The 27,084-nt window shown below is 33.9% G+C and overlaps 1 protein-coding gene across 2 annotated transcripts in view; it reads left to right on the top strand.

Moving 5' to 3' along the window:
* LOC148953222 (uncharacterized) overlaps positions 1-26,358 on the top strand; it is an 81,412-nt gene extending 55,054 nt beyond the window's left edge. The window contains exons 3-4 of one of the 2 annotated variants that reach the window (XM_089087581.1): positions 18,615-18,986; positions 25,878-26,358. In XM_089087581.1, coding sequence (XP_088943707.1) covers positions 18,615-18,986; positions 25,878-26,207 — 702 coding nt within the window. In that variant the 3' untranslated portion in view covers positions 26,208-26,358. The remainder of the gene's footprint in view (positions 1-18,614; positions 18,987-25,877) is intronic. The other variant, XM_089087580.1, reaches the window with a different exon arrangement.
* The last annotated feature ends 726 nt before the right edge of the window (positions 26,359-27,084 follow it).

Raw genomic sequence — 27,084 nt, 5'->3', positions numbered from 1 at the left:
AAAAAAAACAAATGACGTCTAGTGATAAGATGTGAAATTTGACAACCTGGACTATCAATTGCGACAACACCAATACGAACAGCTAAAGCAAAGGCCATTACTAAATTGTCTGAAGTAATCAAAATCCGAAAACGTATCAAAAATGAAAATGGAGAGGGAAGACAATGGTAATTAGAATATGTGTGAAAACAACAATAAGAGTGCGTTAAAAATGAAAATGAAGGCCAAAGACACACGGGGTTAGAAGACATACGACACTCGAACAAGTGAGGGAGTCACAAATGAAAATGAAGAGCAGTGAGTCAATTAAAATCAACTTGAACAGCGAGAATCAAAACGTGTCAAAACTTAAAATGATAGCGATGATAATTGAGTTTGGGATTTTGACATAATTAAGGTCATCGATGCCTACCATACCTTTGCTAAAAAACCAAAGGTTCTGAAATATATATTTCATAATGAGGAAAGATAAGCCGAGGTGTAACGAAGCAAAAAATTGAAAACAATAGTGATGATGATTGGGTTTGGGATTTTGACTTGGATAAGGTTATCATTGCCTACCATACCTTTGAAAATTAAAATATGGACTGGATAAATCGTTGGAAGAAAAAGAAATTTTTGTCCCACCATCTGAACAATTAAAAGAAACAAAGGTTCGGCGATATTTCTTTCATAATGACAAAAGACATACCAAGGCAAAAGAAGAATTTTTTGTCCCACCACCTGAACAATTAAATGAAACAACGATGGTCGTCAATGCCTTCCATACCTTGTAAAATCAAAAACCTTGACTAGATAAACCGGTGGAAGAAAAAGAAGTTTCGGTTCCACCACCTGAACAATTAAAAGAAACAAAGGTTTGGCGATATGTCTTTCATAATGACAAAAGAGAAGCCGAGGGAAAAATTAAAGGTCCAATAAAAAAATATAATTTTACAAAGGCACCACTAATAATTTATGGTCATTTTGGACTTCATGAAAAAAACAAAATTCAAAATGTTTCTGCTTTTATACGAAAAGAGACATTGAGAATCAATATATATAGAAGCATGCCGCGTGCCCCATACCTTTGTTAAAAAAACAAAGGTTCGGCGATACGTAATTCATAATGACAAAAGATAAGCCGAGGTGTAACGAACCAAATAAATTGATAATACTACTACTACTACTACTACTAACAACTCACCGCAGCACCAAGCCGCCTGAGGCCAACACAGCTACGCACGCTTTTCCTCGGTCTCAATCTATTCCAAGTCTCCCTTTTTTCACCCTCCCACGAAGTTCCCATTTCAATTAAATCTTGCTTTATGACGTCCTCCCGCCCAAGACGAGGATAACCTGCTTTCCGTTTAGCCCTAGACGGTTGACCAAAAAGAACAATCTTTGGCAATCTGTCATCCTTCATCCGCACAACGTGCCCTAGCCATCTCAACCTTTCTTTCATTATAGCCCTAGAGAGCGCTATTGAACCACATTTTTCGTATAGCCTATTGTTTGACATACGGTCAGTCAGCCGGGTGCCCAGTAAAATCCCTAAGCAATTTCTCTGGAAAACATCTAGCAAATCTTCCTCAGGTTTTCGGAGCGTCCATGCTTCACAGCCATATTTGACCTCTGTCATCACTGTAGCTTCTAATATTCTAATCTTGGTTTGTAGACTTATCTTATCTTATAAGAATTATCTTACAAGTTCATCATTACGTACCATACTTTTGTAAAATCAAAAATACGGACTGGATAAACCGCTGGAAGAAAAATAAGTTTTGTCCCACCACCTGAACAATTAAAAGAAACAAAAGGTTCGGTGATACGTCTTTCATAATGACAAAAGACAAGCCAAGGCAAAAGAAGAAGTTTTTGTCCCACCACCTGAACAATTAAAACAAACTAAGGTGGTCGTCAACGCCTTCCATACCTTTGAAAATAAAAAACCTGGACTAGATAAATTGTTGGAAGAAAGAGAAGTTTTTTTCCCAGCACCTGAACAATTAAAAGAAACGAAGGTTCGGTGATATGTCTGTCATAATGACAAAGGGCAAGGCGAGGCAAAAGTTATAGGTCGATTAAAAAAAAATGTAATATCACAAAGACACCACTTCTAATTTAAGGTCCTTTTGGACGTCATGACATCAAGAAAAGGCTCAAATTGTCTGCATTAGAAAACAAGCGACAGTGAGAATCTGTATACAGAAGCCTGCCGCGTGCCGGGGCCCGGCGGTTAAGCCGCCGGAATCCCGGTCTTATATATATATATATATATATATATATATATATATATATATATATATATATATATATATATATATATATATATACTAAATTTGAATTTAACTTAACGATTGAATATATAGAGAGGGCCCCAGAAAAATTTTCAGATCGGGCCTAGAACCTAGTCGATCCGGCCCTGATTATCATTACCATTTTGAAGAAAAGAGTAATGGCAAATTTTTCACACTAAATAATCCTTTTAAACACAACATTTTTATTTTCGGCTATTACTAACTGAATTCTGCTCTTTACTACATTACAGCTGCTCCTGTAACATGAAAAATATATGATTTTATTCAATGCTTCAAACTTTTGCGCAGTTTCAGTATTTATTCCAGTCTTTTACTGAAACTTCCCTACATTTTCTATAGACTCGTCAGCATAAGAGTATTCAGCGGTGTAGAATGCTTAACGTTGAAATTGTGGACCAACTTTTAATAGTGAAAGTGGAAAAAGTGTTTCCCCAAATACTTTTCAACGTATTGCTGCAGAGAAAACTGAAATCTTGGGGGAACTCTCTTAAAGATGAAGAAATACCTAAAACACACTTTTTTCAGTTATTTATTGGCTTAAATTTGACAGAAGAACGAGTTTAACCTTAAGGAAGATACGTAAGGCACTTGGTTTTCCCAAAATATTGAACTTTTATGATTTATTTTGGGATGACTGATTTTTTAGTGTAACTCGTATGTTGAGTCTCCCATCAAATCTTGCTATTTTTCTCCTAACAGAAAGTCCTGAATCTGCCTGTTCTCCAAAACTTGAATATCTTCATCGAACTGGCTTAACAGTCTGTCTGCTGGATGAAATACGTAAAGCTTTATTTATTAAGGAAATAATAACGGGAGGTACCATGTCCTGCCTCACCTGACGGTTTATCTAGGCAACCAATCGAGTTCAGATTCGTTGCAGAAATTTCTCCTCAAAGCTCCTATCTTAAGAGGGTCTTATCAGTTTCCCACCTTTCTTCACTCCATATATCGTACCAAGAAGTGTCACTTTTGATACTAAATGGCACCTTACTCTGGCGCTGTCAACTAAAACATAAGAAAGTGCGTAAGATTAAGTTTTAGTTTTTGAACAAATCCTTCACCAATCTCTCTTTGATCTTCCAGTAACCTGCTAGCGATGGAGAAAAAAAAGGAAATACAACAGCGGTACTGACACTAACATTTGGTTTTCTGCTGTTTTCAAGTTGGAGGACTGTAAACTCTTGGTTAAGGGTTATCACCGATAGAAATTCTAAGCTGTAATTTTTTCAACTACAACCATTTCCAAGGGGTATCAGACTGTATTTCGAATTTCCTGGCAACTGGATTTTGTAATTATTATTTAATGTTACATTTAAGCCTGGTAGCAATTACAATACCTGAATCACATGATTAGAATTATTTCTTGCCAGACAGTTTCCTGAAAAGCAACCTACTATTTATATACTTTCAGATTCGGTACTATGAGCCAAGGAAGACAAAATCGGAAACAATCTTGGTGTGTCATAAAAAAAGGATAACAAACTAAATTGAATCAAAAATAGGGTACTATAGAGCCAACGAAAATACTAGACAAAACCATACGAAAATTTTAGGAGGATAGCTGCTTCCCTTTTTTAGCACTATATGAAAAAGTTCAGATTTTTTTAAACATAATTGCGGATGAAACAAACCGGATAAAAATAAAATGACAAAACAAACAATGTGGAAAGCAAAAAGAAAAAAAAAACAAATCCGATCTCAAGATCCCGTCCCTAAGTTTATTAATTCCAGTATCTACATAATTCCTTGCTCCTGTGGTTTTTGGTACATCGGAATAACGGAACAAAGCTTTCGGGTTAGAACATCGTCTTTCAATTGATAATGCTCTGAAAAAGAGGAAAAACCTGAAATTTTTATTCGAACGAGTTTTCTTAGACAAGAAGCTGATGATCTATTCACCCCCCAAAATAAGTCTTATGTCACTTTCCCTTTCACAAAATAAAAGGAGCTCCAAACCCTCAGATCTAAAATATCTAGTGCAAAAGAACCATTGATTCAAGTCAGACAAAACTGGACGCAATCTTCTCCTTGGCTATTTTTTTATTTTTGTTTTTTAAGAATCTCAGGTTAGTATCTAATGACACTTGTCTTGTATTTAATAAGTACATTGCTGATTGTTGCTCATGGATATTGGTAAGTGAGAGTGGCGCACTTTTGAGCAAGTTTTTTGACTTTTAAAGCCTTTAAATCTGTTAATTCTCATATTATATTTTATTGTTTTTTCCTGCGCTGTTAGGCTTTTTAATTATTCCGATTTTTACTTTCCATGTTGTTTTTTGCCATTTTATATTTCCCGGTTTATTTTGTTCGCTTTTACGTTGAAAATTTGAACTTCTCATACAGCGCTGTAAAAAGGAAAGGGAAGCTGTCTTCTTCCCAAAATATTCGTATTGTTTAGTCTAGTTTGTTTTTTGGCCTTATAAAATTCCATTTTCATATTCTTTTCTTTGCTATTTTATTATTTTTTTGGTTTAAGTCAAGGCTTTCTATTTACGAGTTGAAGAAGGCTTACTTTGAATGGTGATTCTTATGAGTACTATCGCTTCAATGCGCATCAGTTTTTAAGAGAAGCTTGGAGATCTTTTATGGCGATGAGGAGAGCAGCTAAAGCTGCAAAAAGTTGATATTTAGGCCAAATTGTCTGGCATATCACTTGGATTAATATATGCAGGGCTGATCTAAAATGCTTAATTTTTAAGGATTTTTCTTTCAAATTAATTATTTAGGACTGGTAATGAGAGGTAGAAGTGATGCTCATACTGGGGAAACATTTGCAGTATTTAACTGGGTTATTCCATCTATATGCATACCTGTAGACGGGAGGACAACAAAGGGGAATAAGAGAAGCATCCTATCTTCCGCGATGGGAGTAGTATGTTACCTACCATTTTGCCAACGCCCCCGTACCAAACAGGGAATGACGCAATTTCAAAGTTCAATGTCTTTTTTGGTGATAAACCCAAACCACAGAGTATAACTTGATTGGTGATTAGGATTTGAATAAAAAAAAGGCTAATTAGTAATTGGAAAATTTCTTAATGCTTTTACAATCGGAGATGTTTGATTAACCTTTTGAAAAAAAAGGGGTAATGGGTTATGCGAGCATTTGCAAAAAGGGGGTAATTAGTGAATGGAAATTTTTTTTATTGCTTTTACAATCGGAAGTGTTTGATTAACCTTTGCAAAAAGAGGGTAATGGGATTTGCGATTTGGAGGAGATGGGATGATAGTGTACCGTATAATACACAAGTGATGTTTTGGAGCGTATTGTCAATTTAACGAGAAATGACTGAAAAGTGTTTTGAGGGAGATGGGTTGCATGGAGGGTTGAGTTGCATGAGAGTTCAGTTAAAGGGGGGCCGAGTACAGTTACACGGAGGTTTAGTTAAAAGGGGTCGAATTGCATGAGGGTTCAGTAGCACGAGGGTTCAGTTGCATGGGGGTTCAGTTGTACAGGGTTTCGGTTATACAGGGGTTCACTTACATGGAGGGATTCAGTTGAACGGGGGGGGGAGATTTGCGAGGGGGAGGAGCGGGGAGGAGAGGGTACTGTATAATACGCAAGTGATGTTTTGGAGCGTATTGTCAATTTAACGAGAAATGACTGAAAAGTGTTTTGAGGGAGATGGGTTGCATGGAGGGTTGAGTTGCATGAGATTTCAGTTAAAGGGGGGGGAGGGGAGGGGGTACAGTTACACGGAGATTTAGTTAAACGGGGTCGAGTTGCATGAGGGTTCAGTAGCACGAGGGTTCAATTGCATGGGGGGTTCAGTTGTACAGGGTTTCAGTTAAAGAATACCTCCTCGACATTAAACCTAAGGAAATTTATGTATTTGGAATCAGCGTATAAAGCCCAATCATTTTCATGTATCTATAATTATTAAAATTCTTTTTTTAGAGTTATGGTTACTTTCGGACACACTCAAGAAGTGAAGTTAAAGCAGATAATGGGAAAGTGGAAGAGTTGTAGCCTAAAACAGCCATAATTGTAATTTCGGTTCATTTAGGGTTTCATTTATTTATCGATGCTGATTTGTGGCAGTTTCATGATTGGTAGATTATTTGATGTTATTTTTGCTAATTTTTTGTTTATCATATAAGTCTATTGCGTCTTTCTGAACTTTCTGTTGGAGGCGGGGGTAAGTATTTAGTTTAAATAATTCTAGGAGGAATTGAGTTTTGTTGATGGTGTTGAAAAATGGTACGTGTTGAATATTTGGGTAAACATACGGATAAGAAACGCTTCACTCTAAAAAAGGCTATTGTGTCGTTCTGAACATTCTGTGCGAGGCAGGGATAACTATTTAGTTTAAATAATTCTAGGAGGAATTGAGTTTTGTGGCTGGTGTGGAAAAATGGTACTTGTTAAATATTAGGGTAAACATTCGACTATAAATAAGGCTATTGCGTCTTTCTGAACTTTCTGTTGGAGGCGGTGGTAAGTATTTAGTTTAATTAATTTTATGAGGAATTGAGTATTGTGGATTGTGTTGAAAAATGGTAAGTGTTGAATATTATTGTAAAAATAATGATAAGAAACGCCACAATATAAATAAGTCGCTTGTGTCTGTCGGCACTGGGTGTTCGTTTCTTTTTTATCTTTTTTGTTTTATTTAGTCTTTTTTTTATTGATTTTTGTGGCTGTTGGGTAACATTTGTAATTTTTAAATATTCGGGTAAACATTCGACTATAAATATGGCTATTGCGTCTTTCTGAACTTTCTGTTGGAGGCGGGGGTAAGTATTTAGTTTAAATAATTCTAGGAGGAATTGAGTTTTGTGGATGGTGTTGAAAAATGGTACGTGTTGAATATTTGGATAAACATACGGCTAAGAAACGCTTCACTATAAATAAGGCTATCGTGTTTTTCCGAACTTTCTGTGCGAGGCAGCGATAACTATTTAGTTTAAATAATTCTAGGAGGATGAAGTATTTTTTTACTTAACAACTACATTAATAACTTCCAAGGTGATAGGACAGTATGACACAGACTTTATCAGTTACCGAGAGTTCAATAACTCCCCCCCCCCCGCAATGACTTCCAAGGGTTTTATGACTCCTCCCCACAATGAATTCAGATGGTTTTAAGACTCATCTCACTAGTCATAACTCCGTTCAACCTTGAGCGAAGGTATAAATGTTTGATGAAGTATTTCTCTGCTTAACAACTACATTAATAGCCTTCAAGATGATAGGACTGTATGACACCGAATTTATCAGTTTGAAATAATAATCTTGCGGTGTTATATTCGAATGTGCTTTTTTATTATTGTCTATGGATCTCGAATAAATTGTCTGTTATCATTGGTTAGTGAACTATAATCTGTTTGAGTTTGATAAAAGCTTGTGGAGTACTACATTACGTTATATAAACAGACTGCGATTCTACGATAGAGTGATTACACCACTTAATAATACTGGTCAGGAACTGAGAAATGTCCAGGAGGAAGTCAGTGAAATTTGCAGCTTTTTCGGAGTTGAAGCGCTCTACGTAAAGGGCAATTTACCTACAGATAAAGTTTTAATTCAAAAGTGTGACCCTAGGATTCCACTTTTCAATCTAGAAGAGTTTAAGTGTCCTAAATTTGAAGGGGGCTATCACCGTCCTGAAGACGAGGTTAGGTTCTTCGCACAGTGGATACCTAAGAACATACCTGATCGTGATAAATCCATAAGACATGTTAAAAACTATCCTATATCATGGGACCATCGTTTGTGGATGTTTAAGAGTGAACTCTAAGTACTATTTTTATGTAAACATTTGTTGTTGTTTTTTTTTTTCTCAAAAAAAAATCTGTTAATACATTTAAGCAATAAATATATTTAAGCTTAACCCCTTCTTTGTTCTTTAGAATAGTTCTATTGTAAGCAAGTAAAAAAATATTTACTGAAGTCACCTCTTGGATACACAATGCAGAAACTTCATTTAAGAAACAATGAAAAAAATTGTAAGTAAGTAAGTAACAAATTCCTTCTTGAACTCACCTCTTGGATACACAATACAGAAATTTTCATTAAAGAAATTATGAAAAAACTGTAAGTAAGTAGCAAATTCTTTCTTGAATTCACCTGCTGGATAAACAAAGACATTTCGTTTAAGAAATTATGACAAAATTCTAAGTAAGTAACAAACTCTTTATTGTTTACATGACTTAGATACACGATGTAGAAATTTAATTCAAGAAATTATGAAAAAATTCTCAGTAAGTAACAATTTCTTTCTTGAAGTCATCTCGTGGATAAACAATATACGGAAATTTCATTCAAGAAATTATGAAAATATTTGTAAGTAAGTAACAAAACTCTTTATTGATTTCACCTCTTTGATAAACAGTACAGATACTTCATTAAAGAAATTATGAAAAAATCGCAAGTAATTAACTTTTTTTTTCTCTTTATCACAAATAATTTTCACTTAGCTAAATGATGTATAAGTTTAATTCAATAAATTATTAAAAAAAAAAATTCTCAGTAAGTAATAATTTATTTCTTGAAGTCAACTCTTGGATATGAAATACGGAAATTTCATTCAAGAAATTATGAAAAAATTGTAACTAAGTAGCAAATTCTTTCTTGAATTCACCTGCTGGATAAACAAAGACATTTCGTTCAAGAAATTATGACAAAATTCTAAGTAAGTAACAAATTCTTTATTGTTTACACGACTTAGATACACGATCTAGAAATTTAATTCATTAAATTATTAAAATATTCTCATTAAGTAAAAATTTCTTTCTTGAAATCAGCTCGTGCGAAAGCGAGGATTTCTGTTCAATAAATAATTATTATATTTTTTCCGTTAAATTGAACACGAGGATTTCTGTTAATTAAATAATTGTTATACCTTTTAAAATGGTTGTTGTTTTTATCCGTGTGATTTTTTCTTTACATGGTGTTCGTTAAAAAAGCGAGGATTTCTGTTAAATAAATAATTGTTATACCTTTTAAAATGGCTTTACGGGGGTTTGAGGGACTCTGTTGTTTTAAGCCAGTGTGATTTTTTTCTTTACATGTTGTTCGTTCAAAAAAGCGAGAATTTCTGTTAAATAAATAATTCTTATATTTTTCCGTTCAATTGAAAGCGAGGATTTCTGTTAAATAAATAATTGTTATACCTTTTAAAATGGCTTTACAGGGTGTGAGGGACTCTGTTGTTTTAAGCCGTGTGATTTTTTCTTTACACGGTATTCGTTCAAAAAGCGAGGATTTCTGTTAGATAAATAATTCTTATATTTTTTTCCGTTCAATTGAAGGCGAGGATTTCTATTAAATAAATAATTGTTATACCTTTTAAAATGGCTTTACGGGGGTTTGAGGGGCTCTGTTGTTCTAAGCCGTTTGATTTTTTCTTTACATGGCGTTCGTTCAAAACTCGATGATTTATTTTAAATAATTAATTTTTAGACCTTTGAAAAGTGCTTTAAGGATTGTGTTTGTATCTTTTTTTTTTATCCGTGTGTTTTTTTCTTTGAATGCTCTTCTGTCAAAAGGTCTAATAGAAATTTACAAAAAATTATTCTACTATTTTGTAATTTCTATTTACATCTATTTGTTATGTTAATTAAGTATTATTTAGAAAATTTAAAATTTACCGTCGGTGTTTGTGGTACTATGGTTTATTAAACCGTTTTATTTTTTATACCCTGTTTGCTAGTAATATTATAGATTACTAAAGTGGTATAAATACATATTATATTTTTTCCGTTAAATTGAATTAGAGGAGTTACTTTCAATAAATAATTTTTATAAAAGTTAAATATTCTTTACTTATGTTTATTATCTCGGTTGTTTTAATACTTTTATTTTTTCTTTACATGGAGATCTTTCAAAAAGAAATGATAATAAATAATCTTGATAAATTCTAATATAAAATGAATTTAATATTCGTTATCCTTAGTTTATTTAAAAAATCTAGTAGTTATTTTAAAGATATAATTATTATATTTTTTTTCCGTTAAATTTAAATCGAGTAGGTATGTTAAATAAATAAATTTTATTATTTTATTTTGACAATGCTATAACAAGTATACGTCAAGATATGTAGATTGAGTGTTTATTTATTCTTATAAATATATTTTCTATATGTCAACAAATCTATCAAATGTATTATGTATGTAAATCCTTTTATAAATTCTAAGATGTTTTCATATACATTCTAAACGTTCGATATTCTAGCTTACTCTAAAAATAATGAACACATAACAATGTAAAGTATAATATATTTTTAATGAAATAATATCATGTAGAATTGAACAACTTTGGAAATTTTGAATCTGTTCCATAAAATGCTTCACCATGAACTCTCTTGATATTCTAGCTATTGTCTTCTCTTAGTTCGTAATCAGTAGAATAATAATTATTCCATTTTGACTCAGACACAATTTTTATAGGTGTGTCATCGACAGGGTCAATATGCTTTTCGTCTTTGTTAGTATTTGATTCATTGACTGTTTGATCAATGACGGTAACGTTTGCAGGTACTTAGATTTGAATCGATTCATCTTTATATTCATTGTTGATCTTATACAACAATGCCATGATTATTTTTCTATAAATTTAACTTTCTATTATCAAACAATTTTTAAACATTTCACAGTTCCTACACGGAGACAGGATATGTTTTATTACATTATTAGAAGATTAGGCGTCTCTTTTTGTCTTTGCTTTTGTTCGAATGCTAATACCCGAAAGCTGACGATGTGGTTTAACACTGGGTAACATGTTACCACAAGCACTAGCAAGAAGATGCCCCTCTTTATCAACTATTATTTTTATGTTGGCATTCTCTTTGAGTGTAATCATCTCCGGAGATCTCAATCTCGCATATCCACCATCATAAAAGTTGAATTTTTTTGGTATTCCAAAGAAATTCAATTCCTTACTGTCATGACAGCGGACGCAGACGTTTCCGAGAGTACTCCCACGTGTAATTATTTCATAGTTTAAATACGTCTCTGGGTCGGCTTTCAATGCTTAAATAACACTATCATGTGACCACAATTTCTTAAATTGCTTCATTTTAACCTTTTTTTTTTAGAGAGATTAGTTATGTTTTTATCGTTCAACTGTGTAAAAAATACTGATTTAATACATGCAATAAACTAGGTAGTGTCGATAACCAGCAATAGAGCAATAGTGGGAAAGCCACATCATGTCTCAGGGACAAGCATAGAGTACAATTCATTCAAGAAATTATGAAAATATTTGTAAGTAAGTAATAAACACGTTTTGAAACTATATACTATGTGCATGCCTTTCCTTGGCACCTTTCCAAACGAGCGAAGATTCTCCACTGGTTCCTACACATTGGAAAAAGTGAGCAGTACGAAAACTGCAAGATTTCAACCTGACTGGTTTTTTATTGACCACTCCGGAGGGACAAGAAAAGTCTTCCAAGCTTCATTTGATTTTTTTTTAAGGTTAATTTAGACGAGGCTAAGGGGGCGCACGTAACCGCGTCGGACTTTACCGGAAAAAAATTAAATAATGATAGGTCGAAGGTTCTTGTGTGTGCGGATTGGCCCCTAAAAAAACGGTCAGGTTGAACACTTCGAGTTTTCGTACTGCTCACTTTTTGCAATGTGTAGGAACCAGTGGGGAATCCCCGCTCGTGTGGAAAGGTGCCAAGGAAAGGCATGCAAATAGCATATAGTTTCAAAACGTGTTTATTACTTACTTACAAATATTTTCATAATTTCTTGAATGAATTGTACTCTATGCTTGTCCTTGAGACACGATGTGGCTTTCCCACTATTTCTCTAGGGCTTGTTATCGACAATACATTTTTTATTGCATGTATTAAATCATTACTTTTTTCACAGTGGACCTTTAAACAAATAACTAATATCTCTTAAAAAAAAAAGGTAAAAATTAAGCAATTTAAGAAAGTGTGTTCACATGACAGTGTTATTTTAGCATTTAACGCCGACAAAGAGAAGTATTTAAACTATGAAATAATTACAAGGGGTAGTACTATCGGAAACGTATGCGTCCGCTGTCATGACAGTAAAGAATTGAATTTCTTTGGAGTACCAAAAAAATTCAACTTTTATGATGGTGCATATGCGAGATTGAGATCTCCGGAGATGATTACACTCAAAAAGAATGCCAAGATAAAAATAATCGTTGATAAGGAGGGGCATCTTCTTGCTAGTGCTTGTGGTAACATGTTACCCAGTGTTAAACCATATCGTCAGCTTTCGGGTATTAGCATTCAAACAAAAGCAAAGACGAAAAGAAAGGCCTACTCTTCTACTAATATCATAAACCATATCCTGTCTACGTGCCGGAACTGTTACCTGTGTAAAAATAGTGTGATAATAGACAGTGAAATTGCTAGAAAAATAAAAAGGGCATTGGCAGAAAATATCACTAAGGAATATAAAGATGAATCGATGAAAAACAAAGTACCTGCAAACGTTACTGCCATTGATCAAACAGTCAATGAATCAAATAATACCAAAGACGAAAAGCATATTGACCCTGTCGATGACACACCTATAAAAATTGTGTCTGAGTCAAAATGGAATAATTATTATTCTACTGATTACGAACTAAGAGAAGACAATAGCTATAGTATCAAGAGAGTTCATGGTGAAGCATTTTATGGAACAGATTCAAAATGTCCAAAGTTGTTCAATTCTACATGACATTATTTCATTAAAAAATATATTATACTTTACATTGTTATGTGTTCATTATTTTTAGAGTAAGCTAGCATATAGAACGTTTAGACTGTTTATGAAAACATCGGAAATGTAAGAAAAGGATTTACATACATAATATATTGGATAGATATGTTAACATAGAGAAAATCTAGGTATAAGAATGAATAAATTCTCAATCGACATCTATTGACAGATACTTGGGATAGCATTGGCAAAATCAAAGTATAACAATTATTTATTTAACATAAATCCTCGCTTTCAATTGAACGGAAAAAAAATATAAGAATTATTTATTTAACAGAAATCCTTGATTTTTGAACGAAACGACAGAGCCCTTCAAATCCTGTAAGGCTATTTTAACAGGTATAAAAATTATTTATTATCCTCGATTTTTGAACGAACGCCATTTAAAGAAAAAATCAAACGTATTAAAACAACAGAGCCACTCAAACACCGAAAAGTCAATTTAAATTGTTTAACAATTATTTATTTAAAAGAGATCCTCGCCTACAATTGAACGGAAAAAATATAAGAATTATTTATCTAACAGAAATCCTCGCTTTTTTAACGAGCACCATGTGAAGAAAAAATCACACGGTTTAAAACAACAGAGTCCCTCAAACCCCGTAGAGACATTTTAAAAGGTATAACAATTACTTATTTAACAGAAATCCTCGCCTTAAATTGAACTGAAAAATTATTAGAATTATTTATTGAACAGAAATCTTCGCCTTTTTGAACGACCATCATGCAAAGAAAAAATCACACGGATTAAAACAACAGAGTCCCTCAAACTCCGTAAAGCCATTTTAAAATGTATAACAATTATTTATTTAACAGAAATCCTCGCTTTTTGAAAGAACGCCATGTAAAGAAAAAATCAAACGGATTAGAACAACAGAGTCCCTCAAACCCCGTAAAGCCATTTTAAAAGGTATAACAATTATTTATTTAATAGAAATCCTCGCATTCAATTGAACGGATAAAAATATAAGAATTATTTATCTAACAGAAATCCTCGCTTTTTGAACGAAGACCGTGTAAAGAAAAAATCACACGGCTTAAAACAACAGAGACCGTGAAACCCCCAAAGGCTAGTTTAAAAGGTATAACAATTATTTATTTAAAAGAAATCCTCGCTTTAAATTTAAATGAAAATTATAATAAATATTTATTTAACAGAAATTCTCGCTTTTTTGAACGAACACAATGTAAAGAAAAACATCACACGGCTTAAAATAACAGAGTCCCTCAAACCCCGTAAAGCCATTTTAAAAGGTATAACAATTATTTATTTAACAGAAATCCTCGCTTTTTGAACGAACACCATGTAAAGAAAAAATCACACGGATTAAAACAACAACCATTTTAAAAGGTATAACAATTATTTATTTAACAGAAATCCTCGTTTTCAATTGAACGGAAAAAATATAAGAATTATTTGTTTAATAGAAATCCTCGCTTTCGCAAGAGTTGATTTCAAGAAAGAAATTGTTACTTACTGAGAATTTTTTCATAATTTCATGAATTAAATTTCTACATCGTGTATCTAAGTCGTGTAAACAATAAAGAATTTTTTACTTACTTAGAATTTTGTCATAATTTCTTGAACGAAATGTCTTTGTTTATCCAGCAGGTGAATTCAAGAAACAATTTGATACTTACTTGCAATTTTTTCATAATTTCTTGAATGAAATTTCAGTATTGCATATCCAAGAGTTGACTTCAAGAAAGAAATTGTTACTTACTGAGAATTTTTTAATAATTTCTTGAATTATATTTCTAAATCATTTAGCTAAGTGAAAATTGTTTGTGATAAAGAGAAAAAAAGTTAATTACTTGCGATTTTTTCATAATTTCTTGAATGAAGTATCTGTACTGTATATCCAAGAGGTGAAATCAATAAAGAGTTTGTTACTTACTTACAAATATTTTCATAATTTCTTGAATGAAATTTCCGTATATTGTGTATCCACGAGTTGACTTCAAGAAAGAAATTGTTACTTACTGAGAATTTTTTCATAATCTCTTGAAAGAAATTTCTACATCATGTATCTAAGTCATATAAACAATAAAGAGTTTGTTACTTACTTAGAATTTTGTCATAATTTCTTGAACGAAATGTCTTTGTTTATCCAGCAGGTGAATTCAAGAAAGAATTTGCTACTTACTTACAATTTTTTCATAACTTCTTTAATGAAAATTTCTATATTGTGTATCCAAGAGGTGAGTTCAAGAAGGAATTTGTTACTTACTTACTTACAATTTTTTTCATAGTTTCTTAAATGAAGTTTCTGCATTGTGTATCCAAGAGGTGACTTCAGGAAAGAGTTTGTTACTTGCTTACAATAGAACTATTTTAAAGAACAAAGACGGGTTAAGCTTAAATATATTTATTGCTTAAATGTATTAACAGATTTTTTTTTGAGAAAAAAAAACAACAACAAATGTTTATATAAAAATAGTACTTAGAGTTCACTCTTAAACATCCACAAACGATGGTCCCGTGATATAGAATAGTTTTTAACATGTCTTATGGATTTATCCCGATCAGGTATGTTCTTAGGTATCCACTGTGCGAAGAACCTAACCTCGTCTTCAGGAAGGTGATAGCCCCCTTCAAATTTAGGACACTTAAACTCTTCTAGATTGAAAAGTGGAATCCTAGGGTCACACTTTTGAATTAAAACTTTATCTGTAGGTACATTGCCCTTTACGTAGAGCACTTCAACTCCGAAAAAGCTGCAAATTTCACTGACTTCCTCCTGGACATTTCTCAGTTCCTGACCAGTATTATTAAGGGGTGTAATCACTCTATCGTAGAATCCCAGTCTGTTTATAAAACGTAATATAGTAGTCCACAAGCTTTTATCATACTCAAACAGATTATAGTTCACTAACCAATGATAACAGTCAATTTCTTCGAGATCCATAGACAATAATAAAAAGCACATTCGAATATAACACCGCAAGATGATTTTTTCAAACTGATAAATTCGGTGTCATACAGTCCTATCATCTTGAAGGCTATTAATGTAGTTGTTAAGCAGAGAAATACTTCATCAAACTTTTATACCTTCGCTCAAGGTTGAACGGAGTTATGACTAGTGAGATGAGTCTTAAAACCATCTGAATTCATTATGGGGAGGAGTCATAAAACCCTTGGAAGTCATTGCGGGGGGGGGGGAGTTATTGAACTCTCGGTAGCTGATAAATTCTGTGTCATACTGTCCTATCACCTTGGAAGTTATTAATGTAGTTGTTAAGTAAAAAATACTTCATCCTCCTAGAATTATTTAAACTAAATAGTTATCGCTGCCTCGCACAGAAAGTTCGGAAAAACACGATAGCCTTATTTATAGTGAAGCGTTTCTTAGCCGTATGTTTACCCAAATATTCAACACGTACAATTTTTCAACACCATCCACAAAACTCAATTCCTCATAGAATTATTTAAACTAAATACTTACCCCCGCCTCCACCATACAGTTCAGACCTCCGCACGAGCCCTAGTTATAGTCGACAGTTTACCAGAATATTTATCAAGTACCATTTTTCCACACCAGCCACACAACTCTAGTCCTCCTAGAATTATTTAAACTAAATAGTTATCCCTGCCTCGCACAGAAAGTTCCGATAGACACAATAGCCTTATTTATAGTGAAGCGTTTATTATCCGTATGTTTACCCAAATATTCAACACTTAAAATTTTTCATAACCATCCACAAAACTAACGTCCTCCTAGAAATATTTAAACTAAATACTTACCCCCGCCTCCAACAGAAAGTTCAGAAAGACGCAATAGCCTTATATATAGACGAATGTATAACCGAATATTTAACAAGTACCAATATACCAAACCAGCCACAAAACTCAATTCCTCCTAGAATTATTTAAACTAAATAGTTATCCCTGCCTCGCACAGAAAGTTCAGAAAGACACAATAGCCTTATTTATAGTGAAGCGTTTCTTAGTCGTATGTTTACCCAAATATTCAACACGTACCATTTTTCAACACCATCCACAAAACTCAATTCCTCCTAGAATTATTTAAACTAAATACTTACCCCCGCCTCCAACAGAAAGTTCAGAAAGACGCAATAGCCTTATATGATAAACAAAAAATTATCAAAAATAACATCAAATAATCTACCAATCATGAAACTGCCACAAATCAGCATCGATAAATAAATGAAACCCTAAATGAACCGAAATTACAATTATGGCTGTTTCAGGCTACAACTCTTCCACTTTCCCATTATCTGCTTTAACTTCACTTCTTGAGTGTGTCCGAAAGTAACCATAACTCTAAAAAAAAAATTTTAATAATTATAGATACATGAAAATGATTGGGCTTTATACGCTGATTCCAAATACATAAATTTCCTTAGGTTTAATGTCGAGGAGGTATTCTTTAACTGAAACCCTGTACAACTAAACCCCCCATGCAATTGAACCCTCGTGCTACTGAACCCTCATGCAACTCGATCCCCGTTTAACTAAATCTCCGTGTAACTGTACCCCCTCCCCCTCCCCCCCCCTTTAACTGAAATCTCATGCAACTCAACCCTCCATGCAACCCATCTCCCTCAAAACACTTTTCAGTCATTTCTCGTTAAATTGACAATACGCTCCAAAACATCACTTGTGTATTATACGGTACACTATCATCCCATCTCCTCCAAATCGCAAATCCCAGTCCCCTCTTTTGTTGCAAAGGTTAATCAAACACTTCCGATTGTAAAAGCATTAAAAAAATTTCCATTCACTAATTACCCCTTTTTTGCAAATACTCGCATATCCCATTACCCCTTTTTTTTGCAAAAGGTTAATCAAACATCTCCGATTGTAAAAGCATTAAGAAATTTTCCAATTACTAATTACCCTTTTTTTTATTCAAATCCTAATCACCAATCAAGTTATACTCTGTGGTTTGGGTTTATCACCAAAAAAGACATTGAACTTTGAAATTGCGTCATTCCCTGTTTGGTACGGGGGCGTTGGCAAAATGGTAGGTAACATACTACTGATGGGTAAGATTCCTCCCTTTTTTCTCTAGCCTTTTCTCTAAGAAAGAGAAAAGGCTAAGACATGTGATAAAACGCCATAAAGGTGTAGCAAACTTAAGGTAGGTGATGATATCGTGTTAACTGAGTGCATAAGTATAGGGTACGATAAGAAGCTCTTTTGTTTCCCTTTTTGTTTTTATTTATAACTTCATATTTTAACTTCATATACCGTGCATGTATGGTTTGATAAAACACCTCTTTTGTTACTGTTTTCACCATTCCCATAATTGACTTGTATTTTAACTTTTACTCTGTAAATGTGAATCGGTTTGCTCCTTGGAGGGAGGAAGGAGGAACCCATCCCCATGTGTGCAGGTATTGTCGTATATGCTCTAGAATGTGAAAAAGTCAATTATTATGAAATTGTATTACCCATGTGCAAAATAATCCAATTGGGGCTAGTTTCTAAATTTAATACTGAAGATGACAATACCAAAAAAGTATAATAAATATTTAATTAAAATAATCTTTCAAAATATTTTATTCTTGCATTGTATTGCGACTAATAAGTTTATATTTCTTCGCTTTATTATTTCCGTTGTATTTCTCTGCTCTAATGTGCCCCTTTTATTTCAGGGATCTGTAAGAATGTACGATCTGGAAACAATATTTTCTCGCTATGAAAACGTTCTTCAGAGACTTATTTATAACTACTGGGACCGATCCTCTATTAACAACCCCTCTTGGGCTCTTCCTTTCAGATCTCCCGTCATATTTTTGCGTCCCATCTATTACCTCCTTAACGAGCTAAAGGACGTTGATAAAATTATATCACCAGACTCTGATATGATTTTTATGGCTGATATTTACAAACTGTATTCAGAATTTTCGAAAATGAACGAAACTCAGATGATAGGTATGGGTCCTGAATTTGTATATTGTGACCAAGTGTTTAAAATTTACAATAGTCAGCATCCTAACAATGAAGTTATGAAGAAAAATCACGTGGTAAGTCCTCAAGCCTTATAAGTTTTTTTTTTTTTACACTTTCTATCGTAAACAAACACTTCTTATAATAACATTAAACCATTATTTCTCAAAAAACGGGTAAAGACTGACGATAATACTTCCAACAAACAAATATTAGCCCGAAAGTGTTGCCCTCAACCCCCCCCCCTCCCACTCATAACTTTTGTTGAGTTGCGAACGTTTTACAGAGAAAAATGTTTTATATATTTTAGTTAAAAACCTGAGAGAGATTTAGATTTTTTACTGATTCAATTTTTATTGTTATCAATTGGTTACCTGTTGTATTAAAGTACCAACGACAGCAAATATGAAATTTGAAACTGGTTAAGTGAAAACTTTCACTTAACAAATTTAAATTGGTTAATTGGTAAAAAATATTTAATTTTAAGCAACTGGTTGAGTGAACTGGTTAAGGGAAAACTTTCATTTACCAATTTTAAATTGGCTAATTGGTTAAAAACTTTTATTTTTAAGCAATTGGTTAAGTGGAAACTTTCACTTAACCAATTTAAATTGGCAATTTTTTTTTAATTTTAACCAATTCGTTACGTGAATTGGTTAAGTGAAAACTTTCACTTAACCAATTTAAATTGGTTAATTGGTTAAAATTTTTAATTTTAACCCATTGGTTAAGTGAAAACTTTCACATAACCAATTTAAATTAGTTATTTGGTTAAAAATCTTAATTTTAACCAATTGGTTAAGTTATTTGGTTAGTGAAAACTTTCACTTAACCAATTTAAATTGGTTAATTGGCTAAAAATTTAATTTAGCTCACTTTCCTCTGTAAAATTCCCTGAAAGTGTCACTAAAATACCCTTAGCTTCAGTAGTACTAGTATTAGTCGTCACAGTAGTAATTTTAGCAGTAGCAATCGCAGCAGTAGTAGTAGTTTTAGCAGTAGTTCTAGTAGCAGTAGCAGTAGTAGTTTTAATTGTTGTAGTAGTATGCACGTTTTGCATTTTGCCTAGTTCAACTCCCCCCTCAACATATCTTGAAAGTTTCAACTTAATACCTAGAACAATGGTTTCCAAACTTACTTAGACACTGTACCCCTTTTTACCCACAAAACATTTTAGGGTCCCATTCTCAGTCACCGGTACTAGGTAAACTATAGCTAACGTATAAATAAAATTGCCAGTTCTACACTGTAAAAAAAAATTGTTTGAAATTCAACCAAAATTGTTTGTAATGCTTATCAACAGCAAAATTGGAATTCAACAGATCCAATTTGTTAAGCAACAAATATGTTGGATTCCCATACCAGAATTGAATTTCCAACTTGCTGAACAATAAACTAGATGGATTTTCTAACAGCAGCCAGAAATGGTCCTCAATAACAAATTTCCAATGTAAGCCCGAACCAGTCCTTCTCCTGCTCAGAGCAGGGCTGCCACCCGGTGAAAAAAATTACTAGCAAGAAGAAGATCACTAGAAATAGTGACAAATCACTAAGGGTGGCAACTCTGGCTCAGAGGCAGACTTTTCCAATCATCATGAAGTTTAGTGGAATCGTCGGTTTCCAGCAAAACCTAAGTAGTCATACTCATACAACTCATATTACAGAAATAATCCCGTAAAGTATGATAGTAATATTTAACTTGTCCAATCTTGTCTTTAGGTAGAATAAGCCACAAAAGACTATTTCTTTTTTATTAACAAACTGTAACTATTCCATAAGCCATAATAGATTAAAAATTTCTATGATATTCTTCCATTGCTCTAAAATATTAATTAAAAACTAAAAATGTTTGTACATAAATTTATGCATGTTCATAAAAACAATTGTACGTATTCACTTTAAATAGCACCATAATCAAATACAATATGATATTCAAGAAATTTCAATCTACTGTAAAGTCTAAACCATTTTGATTAATGTAACCTATTTGCGTCGAAAATTTTATTTTTTCTACTGAAAAGTGCACAAATCTTCTACTGAAAAGTAATTTCAATAATTTTTTGGAATTCAATAAGCATGCCACAATTCCAACAGAAAAATTTGATTTTTTTTTTACTTGTTTGAATTCAATAAATATGTCACAATTCCAACACAAAAATTGGATTTTTTTTAACTTGTTTGAAATCGAGCGAAACATTTTGTTGGAAATCAATTTTTTTACAGTGTAGAGTTAAAGCGTTGTGTATTTTTTTTTGTTGGCCGGCCGCATACCCCCTAAAAGTGTTTGCGTACCCTCGAGGGGTACGCGTACCGCAGATTGAAAACCACTGTCTTAGACCATTCCTGGGATGCTGCTGATACGCCCTATTGATAATCTGCTTGTACAAAGTGTGTTTTATTCAGTTCAACATCCCCGTAAACATTCTCTCAAAGTTTTAAATTCTTACCCTTAGCCTCAGTAGTATTAGTCGTAGCAGTATTAGTAATAGTACCAGAAGTAGCAGCAGTAGTAATATTTGCAGTATGCACAGAGTGCTCCGTCGAATTTTCACCTTAATATCCTTAACCTCAGTTCAGTTCAGTTCAGTTCATTTTATTTAACATCAAAATACATTTAACAAATATGCCAATACCTGCCCCAAGAAAGATACCAAAAAGCACTTGCGACTGGGCGGGTACATACAACTCATTTATTAAAAATCTCAGTAGAAGTAGTAGTCGTATCAGTTGTAATAGTAGCAATAGTAGCAACATGCACATAACTCCTTTTGGTTAGTTCTACATCCCCCCTGAACATGCCCTTGGTCCATTGATAATTCCCCTCATCCAAGCACAGATACAAGGGAGAGGCGATAGGGGTGACTGCCCCCCCCCCCCCCAACGAATTTCTAAGAATTCTTCCTAAATTATACTATTGAGCACTGTATATGAGAAATAAGGACCGAAAGATCGATCGTTTTCTGAAATAGAAATAATGAAACATATGAATGCAATAAAAATGTTCAATGACGGTATATGGTATAAACAAAAGAATGAAACGTTTCTGTGCTGTTAGGGAGAGCCCAAGGGAGGCCTTACCCAAGACAAGAAGGTTGGATAGTAACAGTGCTATGGCCTGTATAAGCATGCAAAGGTTGGCATCACTTATTACTGCTCTCCACAGACAGAGACACAGATGAAGTGTACGTAATACGTACGTCCAAATGGAATAATTTTATTTCCATTACTGAACTTCAAAATAATCAAGACTCCTACACCAATGCTATAAATGTTTGCCCCATTGCTAACAGCCACACAACATTATAGATAGATAGATAGATAGATAGATATTTATTGCAACAAAAGCCTTTTCGGGCCATGGCAAAACAACAAAACAAAAATAAATACAAAAAAAAAAAAAAAACCACACATTTAAAAAAAATTTCAAACCAATCCACCCCTCCAAAATCTGTTGAAAACACTTCCCTCCTCAAATTTCTTAACTCCTGGCATGTACCCATAAAATCGATAAGATCTTCCTCCTCTCCACACATAGGACACTGGTAAGGACTATTTTTAATCCTATAAGTACCATTATAATTCCTAATTTCTCGAATACCGAAAAAATTACCCCGAACCAAAATTACCTATCTTAAATCCTCACTATTAATCCCCGCTGTAAAGTAAAAATCCTCCCCCCAAACCACCTTTTCCAGCCGATACAGCTACAGGGACGCCGAGGATGATTTCTGATTTTGCCACCTTTGAATTTCCTGCTCTATTAGTCTATCCTTTACTTTTTTTGCAACTAGACATTATATGAAGTACCCTGGCAATGATACCAATGTGCTAGCAGCCACACAACATTATAGATAGATAGATAGATAGATAGATATTTATTGCAACAAAAGCCTTTTCGGGCCATGGCAAAAAAACAAAACAAAAATAAATACAAAAAAAAAAAAAAAAAAACATTTAAAAAATTTTTCAAACCAATCCACCCCTCCAAAATCTGTTGAAAACACTTCCCTCCTCAAATTTCTTAACTCCTGGCATGTACCCATAAAATCGATAAGATCTTCCTCCTCTCCACACATAGGACACTGGTAAGGACCATTTTTAATCCTATAATTCCCAATATATTTCCTCCTTTCTCCAATACCCAAAAAATTACCACGAACCGAAATTACCCATCTTAAATCCTCACTACTCATCCCCGCTTTAAAGTAAACTTCCTCCCCCCAAACCTCCTTTGCCAGCCCATACAGCTCAAGGGACGCCGAGGATGATTTCTGATTCTGCCACCTTTGAATTTCCTGCTCTATTAGTCTATCCTTTACTTTTTTTGCAACTAGACATTATATGAAGTACCCTGGCAATGATACCAATTCATCTGCCAGTAATCTAATGTCTGTCTCATTTGGTGGCAGTGAAATAGCTTAGAGTTGTGATGAAGAAAAAAGCTTTTCATTTATTATAAGGGTCAAAGTTGTATCTTTCCTTATGCCGAATGGGTTTGCATCCTACTATAAAGAGATTTAAGAATGACGTGTTGCCTCATACCAATCAGGAGTCGCAAATTTTTTTCTTGACATTATATTCTGAACTTGATTAAGTTCTCTTCTAGTCTGATAGAGAAAAACATTGGACAGAAAATCAAACTGGCTCAAGAGTTTGTTGTCCACTGCATCAAAACGCACTATTTATCTTCTGCCAGTGTTTTGCCGTGTCAGCTTTTCACCTTGATTGGGGTAAGTTTTGCAGCATATGCAAAGCTTGTCTTTTACCCAGACTAGGCCGTTTCTTATTACTTGCTCTTTTTCTTTGTTTTTGAGTACCTTTGCCAACAGCGTTAGAAAAATAATCCCATCATCCTCAAACATTGCCATTTAAACAATGGGTGCGTTCTCGGTAATTGTATTTTGATAGAGGATTTTTCTATATTTTTTGTCCTATTTCTATAGGAGCCTTTCACGTTGGTGTCCAGTCACTTAAATTATCCATCATCTTATATTGCAAGCTTACAACACCTTGACGGTGTCAAAGAGCAATCAAAAATATTACAACTCACCAAATGTAACAGAACGAGTCCGTAACCTTTCCTTTGACTGGGGTTGCCTCTGATTGGCCAATGGATATCGATGTTTAGTGGCGATCACGTCCTCATCTAAGTTTATCAATGCATTCCGCAAGCGGCAAAGTGAGCCAGTTGATCTCCCGTTGCGTTACGGTATGTCGATAGTAAACCCAGCTTTAATTCGATTATTTTAAACAAAATTGTAGAGGAGGGATGTTACGCTTTCTCCTTTTGGAACTGCAGCCCCCTCCTTCCCCAAATTAAGGCTCTAGATCCGTGCTTGCCCTCGTCATCCCTTGAAGTTTCAACTTAATATCCTCAATCATTCAGGAGTCACCTCCTTTTGACTACCAGTATGCCTATAACATGTTTCGATTTAGTTCAACTTTCCCCTCAAAATTCTTTAACTTTTGGGATGTTGGGGATGCTAACCGTCCACAGCCCTCAGAGCAAAGGCTATAAGCTATGCAATTTGTCCATTTTTTAAATATAGAATTTGTTATTGGGAAAGAGAGCTTGTTTGACATTTAGTGTTCAAAAAACCAAAAAGACTCTCTTTCCCAGCAACAAATATTATGCATGAACAATGGGTAAGTTGAATAGCTTCCAGTCCTTGCTATGGGGGCAGTGGGGTTTAATGTCCCTAACATCCACAGAGACATAGTTACTAGATCTTTCAACTATGTTGAACAAAATGGGTATCTCAGAATTCTTATTAGATGTGTTTGGAGAATTAATGAGATTTTGAAGATGGATGCTTGCCCTCCAATTTCATTTGCCTCTTAAAAACGGCACAAGAAGTTTTCGTTTTCAATTGAATTAGCTCCATTAAAAATGTCTATGATGGTGTTGCGCCGCCTATGATATTACTTGTATGCCCTTTTTAAAAACGTTGTGCATATAGTATTTTACATTTAATTGACCCCCCTCCTCTTCTGAAAAGGTTTCTAAGAGTTTCATATTAGTACGCTTATCCTCATAGTTACAGCAATCGGAGTAATTAATAGTATACACATAGTGCCTTTTGTTTAGTTCAGAATCCACCAGAACGTATCCTGAAAGTTCTAACTTAATAATGGAAGCCGTTCCTGAGAAATTGCCGCTACGCCCTTTGGACAATCTACCTGCTCATAGTTTGTTTTGATTTAGGTCAACATCCATCAAAACACTCCTTGAAAGATTCCCCTTAATACCCTTAGCTTCAGTAGTACCAATAGTTTTGGTAGTAGTTGTATCATTAGTAGGAGTATACACAACGCTTTAGTTTTTTTTTTAACATGCCACTTAAAACACGCTGAAAATTTCAACTTAATGCCATGAACCGTTGCTGAGGCATTGCTGATGCTTCTTCTTAACAACCTGCATACGCTTAGTGTGTTTTCATTCAATTCAACATTGTTTCAACATTCCCCAAAATTTTAGACTGAAATTATAGACAAAATTGTATGCAACAATCCCTAGAAGTAGTAGTTTTGGGGTCATACCAAACACGTTAATATGCGTCGGGGCCTATATTGATAGTAAGAGTTTATGTTTAGTTTTGTTAGTGTTATATATGGAGGTTTCAATGTTGTGTTTTTTATTTGTGTGTTTAAGTGACTCATTTGTTAATAAGAAAATAATAAAAAAGTGGTGGTAGTAGTAGCAGTTGTGATAGTAGCTGTGGTAGTAGTACCAGTAGTAGTAGTAGTCGTAACATGCAAATATTGCCTATAGAAATTCTTCTATTCGCCTACTTAAATCAGTAGCCTCTAAATATATAAAATAAGTGGTAAGAAAACGCTAGAAATTGTTTTTTTTCAACCAGAGTAGATTAATTAACGAGCAATATCGTTCGCTATTCAAAATGTAGGCTATTGTTTTCAATATTATCTTTCGTCGCATAGCTTTTTTAATAGTTTCATATTTTTAGTGTTTAAACGGTGGACTTCAAATATCAGATCTGGAAAAACTGAGGAAAAGTAAGGTTTTTAACTATTTGATCACTGAAGAAGGTGCTCACAAAATCACTGACAAGTACAGGATGGCTATGTACTTAGGTGATCAAGATATGCTGACTTTGATAAAAACGGAGTATCCTCAATTTTTTCATGTGTTGGACTGTAGATGGAACTACCAGCTAAATGCAGTATATAATGTGCCATATCGATTGCCATGTGAGGCCCCTGCCTTTCTATACCATGGGAACTCACTACAAAGATTTCCCGAAGAAGTATACAGATCTCTTGAAAACATTATTTAAACATAAGTTTCTAATATGTATTTTTTCTGGCTTTGTGTCAGATATATTTGCTTTAAACATGGTTGTTTCTCTAGAAGGTTTATTTGCCTTTGCCTTGAATTCTGCTTTTATTTATTAAAGCGAAGTAGAAAAAATTAATTGTTTTTGAAGGACAGAAATTAAAGTTTATAAGCTTTTCACCAAAAAATTTTTTTCTTTTTCTGAGATTTTTTTTTTAGAAAAAAAAATCTTGAAAATTCTTAACAAGGAGAAAAAACACTAAAAATTACTTCCCCCTAAAATCGAGTTAACCATTCGAGGTAGCTGCCAAAATTTAGAGACAGCCATTTTGTTCAAAATAGCCAAAAAGAACCAATAAATGTACCTTCGTGGATAGCGTAATCCCCACAACCGCTGGAGTAATGGTCATACATAATGCAAATTTTCAATTGTCTATAGTCTACATTGGTTTTATAGTAGAATAACAGAGGACTTGTTGGACGTTGGACGAGCGATTGGCTTGAAACTTTCAGGGATCGTTCTTTTGGTGAAAATGATAAAATATTTTCTTGTGGGAGTGGAACGGCCGGGGGAGGGGGGGGGGGGTAGTGGGTCCCGAAATGGAAAAAAATGTTTCCCCTGGAAGTTTGAAACTTGCAGCCGTAAGTCCTTGGGTCAATAGGAACTGATTAATAAACATTTCTTCAAGGTAATCCTCCCCCTCCCCCCCCCCTAAAAAAACAGAATGACCTGAAAAAGGTCAAATAAGTTTTTCGATTGTCTCGGTACTTATATGCTTAAGTCCTTGGGCTAAGGGGACCCTAATCCAGAAGGAAAAATAGAAATAAAAATTTTAGTTAACCCAAAATGGACAGAGGACGAAAAGAGAATGGGATTC

This window comes from Artemia sp. Qi Xiang Cuo, chromosome 4, assembly GCF_049724085.1.
Source record: "Artemia sp. Qi Xiang Cuo chromosome 4, ASM4972408v1, whole genome shotgun sequence".
Taxonomy (NCBI): Eukaryota; Metazoa; Arthropoda; class Branchiopoda; order Anostraca; family Artemiidae; genus Artemia; species Artemia sp. Qi Xiang Cuo.
The sequence above is the reverse complement of the archived record's forward strand: the minus strand, read 5'-3'. Positions and strand labels throughout refer to the sequence as shown.